This window comes from Hevea brasiliensis, chromosome 2 (genome assembly GCF_030052815.1).
Source record: "Hevea brasiliensis isolate MT/VB/25A 57/8 chromosome 2, ASM3005281v1, whole genome shotgun sequence".
Taxonomy (NCBI): Eukaryota; Viridiplantae; Streptophyta; class Magnoliopsida; order Malpighiales; family Euphorbiaceae; genus Hevea; species Hevea brasiliensis.
In genome coordinates this window covers 93,643,663-93,652,412 of record NC_079494.1, presented here as the reverse complement: position 1 = coordinate 93,652,412, position 8,750 = coordinate 93,643,663, and the positions used below count along the sequence as shown (strand labels likewise).

At 34.4% G+C, this 8,750-nt stretch overlaps 1 protein-coding gene across 1 annotated transcript; it reads left to right on the top strand.

Annotated features, from left to right (window-relative positions):
- Window positions 1–1,037: 1,037 nt before the first annotated feature.
- On the top strand, window positions 1,038–6,524 carry LOC110663328 (uncharacterized protein At4g26450). Its single transcript, XM_021822585.2, has 4 exons — window positions 1,038–3,804; window positions 4,073–4,259; window positions 4,991–5,045; window positions 6,247–6,524. Exons 1-4 carry the CDS (start codon window positions 1,985–1,987, stop codon window positions 6,300–6,302), a joined length of 2,118 nt encoding a protein of 705 aa, XP_021678277.2. The 5' UTR covers window positions 1,038–1,984; the 3' UTR covers window positions 6,303–6,524.
- The last annotated feature ends 2,226 nt before the right edge of the window (window positions 6,525–8,750 follow it).

Here is an 8,750-nt window from a genome sequence, read left to right as displayed (position 1 = left end):
ATTCTCACATTGTCCTCAGAGAATTTATCTCTTGAACTACTGGCACATTACAAGACTAGTTTACCTCCATTGGAGAATATAATATAGCTTAGTTTTGCCATCTGAATATTATACAAGCTGTCAATGCTATTTTTGCTGAGTTTCTTGGAGATGCGTCTTTATATAACAAATAGCTACGACATGAGTTTTTTGACATGTGTTTTTGCTCTTTAAAGAGAATAGATATTGAAACGCATTATCAGCGCATGGCTCAGCGCTATTATTTATTAAATGGGTATAATAATGTCAATCTCAGGCATACATACATTGCTTCTCTCCCAGAAGTATTACAACCTGAACTTCACAGGAGCATCGCTGCTACTAGAAAAGCAATGAATGCCATCACCGTTAGAGAAATCCATCAGATAACCTTGGCTTGCTTAGATAAAATGTGCGAGCAACAGAAGTTGTTCAAGGACATCATTGACAATAGCAAGGCCTTGAAGAATATCTGCCAGAAGTCCCACCTTGCCGTCAAATGCAAGGAAAAGAATTGTGAATGCAAACCAAAGAAGAAGAGACATTACAAGAAGCATTCTTCCTTTTTCAAGCAGAAGAAGGAAAAAAGATCATTCAGATACTTTCGAAAGAAAAAAGAACGGGTACAAAGAAGTCTGACAGGTGCTATATCTATGGCAATCGAGGTCACTATACCAAGAACTGCCCTAAGAACCCTAATAAGGCAGTCAAGCTTTTACAATATAAACAGTAGGCTTCTCACATCTCCCTGGAATATGATGAAGAGAAGCAATGTATGTATGCCTGAGATTGACATCACTATATCCGTTTAATAAATAATAGCATTGAGTCATGCACTGATAATGTCTTTTTAATACTTAATCAATATATTCACATTTGAAGAAAAGGCAATATAATTTTTTTACACACTTTTGAGTTAAAAATTATTTAACTAGCAAAGGATGTGTGAGATGGGAAGAGGAATCTCAGAATTAACATGATGCATCAAGTGAGATTGTTATTATTCTTTTTTCTTTTATTTTTTTTTGTCAGCAATTGTTCTTGTTCTTATCCAACTGTGGAAGGAGGGGGATTCGCGTGGCCTGTGTTGGCTTGGCGCAGTGAAGCTCTCTTTTTTCTGTGTGCTTTTGAGTTGTTGTTTTCTTCTTGCTGTTACCCAAAGGAAAAAGTGGTACTTTTTTCTGTTGACAGAAGCCACGAGTCATCTTATTTTAAGGCCAAGCAGGCATTTCCAGGTCGATGAATGGATGGTTTGATAATTTTTAGTACTAATCGAATGGTTGGCTGCAGAAAGCATCGGACTTTCTCATTGCTGCCTGATATTTTTGACCTAAAGCTATTTCCTTTATTGTGAAAAATTTTAAGAAATTTCCAATTGGAAAATTTTGGGAGGAGGTGTGGATGAGGAGGTGTTGAGTTGGGTCGGTGGGGTGGCCATAAATCTGGCCTACTGTGATCTCAAACCCTAAAAAGACCAGAGTTGGATCGTCTTTCTTTCTTGTTGACAGTCATCAAAAACAAATAGACACTGCCTCAGGTAATTACCCAAAAACGGAAAAGGAAGTAAAGGTCAGATTTTTACCGTCTTTGGACCAAGACAGCTTGATTTCTATCTATCTCATTTCTTGGATTTTCACTCTTGGATTTGGTTGATTTTGACTAGTGCAAGGAATTAGATTACTACCTGTATTGGTTGTTAAGCACCCGGTAGCTGCCATTTTTGGTCCGCAATTTATTGCTGCGTTAATTTGCTTGTCTGTAACCAGATAGAAACCATATTAGTTTTTGGTGGATACCTTGAAGACGTTACTTGCTTAATTTGAGGATTGAAGTTTCTTATTTCTGTGTTGCTGGTCCTGAATTTTTTGGGAGCTAAAAGCACCTGCTACTTTCAGTTGCTGTCCGTGTCTTTCAGTTGATTGTTTGTTGTATTTAATAGTGTTTGAGAACAGTCAGGAACAGAAAGATGCATCCTAGGCACCGAAGTCCTGGAGATGGTTACAGGTCTAGTTCGATGGGAATTGGTTTGGGTGCCTCGAGGGTATCCCCAGATAGTTCAGCTAGAGGCCATGGGTTTTACAATTCTGAATACCGAAGCTTCAATAACCGTGGTTTTGGCCGTGGCCAGGGCCAGCCCAAGTCTTTTCAACAACCACCACAGCCACCACCACGCAAAGGGGACATTTTGATGGAAGCTGGCAGACTTGCAGCTGAGTATTTGGTTTCCAAGGGATTGTTACCTCGAAATGCACTTTCTGGTAGGTGGCAGAATGGTAGTTTGAGGAAGCAAGCTGGAGATTACCAGGACTTTAGGCTACAAGAGGACCTTACACAGGAGGGCCGGACATCTGCCCATGCCCGCCTAAGAAATGTTTCTTCTGATGTTGGAACAGGTAGAAGGTATTCTGATGACTTCAATTCGAGGAATCACGTGAAAGTCAGGAGGAGAGGAGAGTATTATCATCGGAGTTATAGTTCAGAGTGGGGCAGAGAATATGGGAGAATTGGGTCGTGGTCAGATAGAAATCGGATGTCTGTTGATATGGAGGGGGGTGATCACTCTATTTCTGGAAATTATGAAGAGCTTCAAGTGGGTGATGAAACGTTTGGTCTGAGTGGATCAGCCCCAGAAAATGAGGAAGCAACTGATATGGAATTAGTAGCAGAGTACAACAATGCAGATGAAATGTATCCCAAGGCAAGTTCTTTTAGCATTGAGAAAGATGAGACTGATGGAGAGCCTTCTAAGGTGTCTGATGATTTGACAAACTTGAATTCTGGGAATGAGGAGATGAAAGACTACAATCATAGTCATGAAACTGAGAAAAAAACTATTCCTGAGGCCTTAACTATCCATCCCTGTGCAGTGGAGGGTGCTCTTTCTAGCAGGCATGGATCTGATTTGCTAGCATTCTGCAAATTTGTAAAGGTTCCAACCAAAACACGCTCTGCATTAACATACAGGTTCCCCAAGGTTGACCAAGTTCATAACAAGGAAGAGGACAATGCATCTGATACTGGGCCTCCCAAAGGATCCAAAATCTCCGTTCCAGATGGCGCTCTTGATTTCTCCGCAGCCGATTCACTACCAAATACAAGTCACGATTCAAAATGCGATCCTGAAATGTCTAAAGGAGTGCCCGCACATTCTAATGTGGCTGTAGGAGAATTTGGCTCCACATATGGTTCGGGGCAGGGTAATAGAGATTTTATGCTTGACAGTGAGCAAGAATTAGGTCAGGGGATGCCAGGTTTTGGAAGGTCCACCTCGGTTAAGGAGAGAGGTGAGAAAGGAACTGCGGAAGACAGTGATACTAACAAGGCAACCAAGAAGCCTAGAGAATGGCTTCCATCCTTGGTTAGTACAGCTACTGACCATCTTCATCTCTCTAATTTAAGTCAAAATCAAGATATTTCACAAGTAGGGAAGGCTTCACCCGATCATCCAGTGATTGTTGCTGTCACTCATGACAACTTGGTTAACAGTCATCAATTTCCAAAATCTGGGGGTGAACCAAGTGTTGAGTATTCACAAGAGAAACAGCTTTTTCCAAGTTCATTTAAAATCTGTGACCTTAATCTAATGGAAGCTTCTGAAATGACTGATAGTCATTGTAACGACCCACCCCTTATGTACCCGTCTATCACAGCAAGCAAAAAGGAAGCAGCACATTTTGACATTGATTTGTCAATAAGCAAATCAAATAATGGCAGAAATATTGAAGTCATTGATTTGGAGAATGATTCCACCTTAGAAGATAAGGCTTTTGACAATTCACATAGAAAGTATGTTCCTCTTATTATTTTGTCTTTTCTTTAATCTATGTGTTTCTCAACTTCTCAATGAAAACTATCATATCATTTTCATTTCCCATATCAGGTAGCTTGCTTCATTATTCTCTTCTATATCCATGCTTCTAGTATACATGAATGATACCTAGTAATATAGTGTTATCCAGTGTTGCTTCTAGTTTCTAAGTAAGATGCAATGCAACTGCTAGTTTTTATAAACTTTTCATTTCTCTCCCTGGTCTCAAGTTCTTCAATTATTCAGGGAAACAACATTTACTGGCGCAGAAGGTTTTCCCAATAATGCACAGAATGCTGGAGATATAACTGAGGTTCCGGATAGCTATGATGGTCTTACGATTTCACAGCTCCTTACCGCTTATTCAAACTGTACTTCAGTACTAGAGGACATTAATCCACTGCAGAATGAGATGAGTCCTCACAATGGAGAGGTATTATAGAGATAGTTATCCATACGCCATGAATATTGCTGATGTATTTCCGTAATCTCTAACCCCAATTTTAGCAGGAGTTAAATTTGAGATTATCTTTACAAAATGTCCAAGTGTTGATAAATTGTGGTTGTACTAACTTTTCATTGATAGTTTGATAAAATTTAACTTCGTCCTTAAATAAACCCTGTGCTTTAAAAAAAAAAAAAGATATGCACTGATGTTTATCAGCTTTTGTTTGTAATCACTGCAATAAATTTAGACTTTAACAGCATATCTTATATATTGTTAAAAAAGTTTAAAACACGTTCTTAATAAGAATTATCAGCAAGCACATAGTAATGTGGATAAATCTTGTGACCTAAAAGTTTTAATAACACTTTCATACTAATTTACAGCATTATTATGTATGATGTTGTATATATTACTTATTACGTTATATGTTATTTTGATATCTAAATATGTTACCTTGATATTATTTATTACTTTAATATTATATACAAAATAATGTTAAAAAAATGTTGTTGAAGCCTATATGTGTTATAGTGAATGCCATGTCAATTTTGTTCTTAAATGGACAATTCTACACATACAATCGTTTAGCATAACACACGTATCTGGCATTTGTTTTCTATATTTATATTTGTTTTAATTGTTGAAACCCAGATAGATGCATTTTTTCCTTATGCACTTTATGGTTAGCTTAACTTTTCTTATCCCGGTTGTTTCAGGGGACTCTTGGCGATGATGACTCAATTTACATGTCTCTAGCAGAAATACCATTAAGTATGCCAGATATTTAATTTCATGGTTTGTTTTCTTATAAATGTAGAGTATGTGTGGTAGGCCTGCCTGATATGCTGTTTACATAGCATGTCAATGGACTGTACGCATCAATGACAATTTGGTTATGGTATGCTTGTTTAGGAAACATGTTTTGTGCCAATAAAATGTGCTTGCAAATCCATAGTGAATAATTGATTTTAGTAACTGTAGTTCCATTTGGATCTCAAAAAGAAAGAAAATAAAAAGGAAAAATTACAACTTTAATTTTAACCATTTTCTGTCTTTTTTACTAAACTGGAGATTCAAATAAAGGCTCAAGGATTTATTTCAAGGCTTGCTTTTTACCAGATGCATTTAATAAAAGATGGGGATGGGTGAGGCCGGGTTGTTGCATTGAACATGAACCATGCCAAAATTGTGTGACATGAAGATTAAAGAGGATTAAGGGTTAACTTAGGTTCTCTTCTAGTACCACAGGTACTTGGAAGCCTACATAACATGTATGTCTAAGTATCTTAATTTGATAAAAACTTTTTGATAAGCACACATAATGTTGCAAGCATACATGATTTCGCAACTTTCTTGAATTGAATCTGATTTGATTGATCCAGCACAATAAAAGTTATTTGTCTCTGGTTATATCTCTCCGAACATGTTTGGAGTTACAGCTGTGACAATGAGATAAATTGTTAATTTCTTTATGCTGCTCTGCATTAGATGCATACAGTGACGTCCGAGAGCTGTTCTGTTTCATGATTGTTTTACTTTTGCCCCACTTTCTTTCTATGGAGGAAGTAAATTATCCTTGATTTGTTTTTTTTCTTAGTCTATTAATACAAATTTCCTTTTCTATTTTGAGAGAAAAATTGCAGTGGCCATATCCCGAGTTTCCATAGGAGAAGTAATCTTTAATTGAAACGAGCGATAAGTTGGACAACTGGTGCTATGACCTTTAATTGTTCACCCTCCTTAGCTGGGGGTTTTCAGTCTCTGATAAATAGGGGAAATTTTGTTCAGTTAAGAATTCAATAGTATCCTTTTGGGCATGATTCATGGGTAAACAATTCAGTTTTAACTTGCATAATACTTTTTATTTTCTGAGTCGATAAATAGCTTATTTTAGCATGAGTTCAGATTTTGCAGCACCCTTTATGATTCTTTAACCTTCCTTGCTTTAGTAACTCTGACTATTTTTTCATAGGCTTTATACCAGCTTGGGAGCAGCCGACAACACAGGAGTATGGGAAGCCTTTTTGATCTGCAATCCTTGTAGTCTGCAAAGGAATACTAGTGGTATATATTTACTATTGCTCATTTGGGTTCTTTTGTTACATTGGCTAGCTCAATCCAAATGCAGCCTTGGTTTTAGTTTTGATGTTGCTGATTGTAGGAATGGTGTATGCTTTTATTTTATTGGCTGTAGCACTCATTTGTATAAGAGAAAAGCGTTTATCATATTGATTAGAAGTGATTCGGAAATCCATCTGTATTTTTCTTCTGTCTAGCCTGGGTTCTCAAACCATTAAAGATCCATCTTTGATTTGATTTTCCCAGAGGAGTTGTTTATCTGAATTTGCATTCTTTTTGTGGTATGCACTTTTCCATCATCAGACACTTGGGGAGCCTTGCCTTATTTTACAGAAATGAAATGGGATGTGGCCTCAAGCTTGGTGGTTCAGAGTAAAATAATAAGCCAACAGTATGGTAGCAAGAAAATCATTTATCTCAAGAAAGATGAGTTAGGACTGGTAATCTAGAGATACAGGTCATATAGTGGCAGTGAATCCAGGCACTGTGACAAAAAAAATGGGCAAATTACTATTAGATCCTTGTAGTTTTCTTTATTATTTCTGTCAAAGAAATAGTAATCGTTAGTCAATTTATAGCCTTGAATATTTGTACTATCTAGTCCTTGAAATTTTAACTATACGTGTTGTTTAGTCCTTGTAATTTTAACTTTTTATATCGATTAGTCCCTTTGATCATTTTTTACAGAAATTTAACAGAATGACTAGAGAGTTTGATTTTTCTAAATATAGGGACGTTTTAATTGGGTTTTAAAAGAATAGGAATTAAGTAGTTCATTTTGACAGGTTATAAGGACCTAATAGTAATTTATCCAAAAAAGAAAAGGAAATGCGGAGAAGCTGCGCTTCAAACCTTTTAATGGGAGGTCTGGAGTTAAAGAGTTGATTATTTGAAAACTAAACATTGATGATTAAAATTAATCAACTTTTAGCATCTTCGTGGGAAAATTATTTAGTTCATATATTTTAATATAATTATTTTATTTTTTTATTTTGATAAATATACTATTTAGTCTTATTTAATTTATTTTAAAAAATAGTATTTCAATATTCTATTTAATTTATGAATTATTAAGACCTTTTCTATTATTTTAAAATAACTTTTTTTTCTCAACCATTCAATTATATAATTTGAATAATGAGATTATTTATTTCTTGTAATTTTTAATTTATTAACTTTTCAGTAGGAAATTAAATAATATGTTTTTTAATAAAAATATTAAATAATTAATTTTATTAAAATATAGAAATTAAATAGTAATTTTTCATAATAACCGTGAACTGTTTAACTTGACTTTCAAAAATTTACTCTTATCACTGAATTGATTAAACATTTCATATCTAAACACAAAAACTGTATCGCAAAATCCCAGTGGCTTTCTATTATGTTGTGTGAAAGGCCTATCGGCCCTTGCCCAACTTATTTTGATTAGAGTGGAGTTTTAGTCGATTTGGTTGGATTTGAAAGATTTAAATAAGTTAAAAATTTACAAGGTCAAACTAAATTGTATTGAATTAGAGAAAATCAATCAAATTGAGCTGAATAAATTAAAAATTTTAACAGGTCAAATTGAATTAAATTAAATTGATTCGTTTTAGTTTAAATTGATTTGAATTATCAATTTGGGCTTCAACATTTTTTTTCACTTATTTTGAATTTATTTTAGAGGAAATTTTAGTAATATATATATATACAGAATTGAAAAGGAACGAACTCACAGAAAGGCGAAACAAGTCTAGGCTAAGTCGCACCCTGTAAATCCCATCGCAACAATTTTATAATTTCTCGAGAGGTAGACTAGAGAACAAGGAACCCTATGGCATCATCCACTGTCAAATTGACTAATTTATCAGCAACTCTATCTCTATAACAATGGAACAAATGAATATCCCAGTGGCGTTTCAAGAAGTCACCGCACATTGAGGCTATTCTTTCTAGAATAAGGTCCAAGACCAATATGTTTGTATCATAGTTTAGAATAATTTCATATTATATGTTACGATTACTATACATGTTTAAAAAAATTATTTCTAGAACATAGTGGTTTAGTGTTGTAAAATGATAGTTTTCTAACCATCATTTTACCATAACTTTTCAAATCATCAAATTGGTGGCTTGACATGGTTTAAAGTTTTTATTTTTTTATTTTATCCTGATACAATATATAAAATTCTAATTATATAGTTTTAATGTTATATATTTATAAGACATATTTAGTGATAAATTATAAAAAAAATAAAATGTATCTTTGTTATTATTGTAATAACATTATTTATAAATTAATATATAAATATTTTTAAATTATTTATATATTTAAATCAGTAATAAAGATATTTTAATAATTTTTATATTTATTTTATCATACCATGTGATCTTAATCAAATAAGAGAAGGTTAT

Excerpts from the sequence above, each read along its gene's own strand:
- LOC110663328 (XM_021822585.2), top strand. The coding sequence starts at position 1,985 with ATGCATCCTAGGCACCGAAGTCCTGGAGATGGTTACAGGTCTAGTTCG. Across the intron at positions 4,260-4,990 it reads TGAGTCCTCACAATGGAGAG|GGGACTCTTGGCGATGATGA; the intron begins GTATTATAGAGA and ends CGGTTGTTTCAG. Across the intron at positions 5,046-6,246 it reads TCTAGCAGAAATACCATTAA|GCTTTATACCAGCTTGGGAG; the intron begins GTATGCCAGATA and ends ATTTTTTCATAG.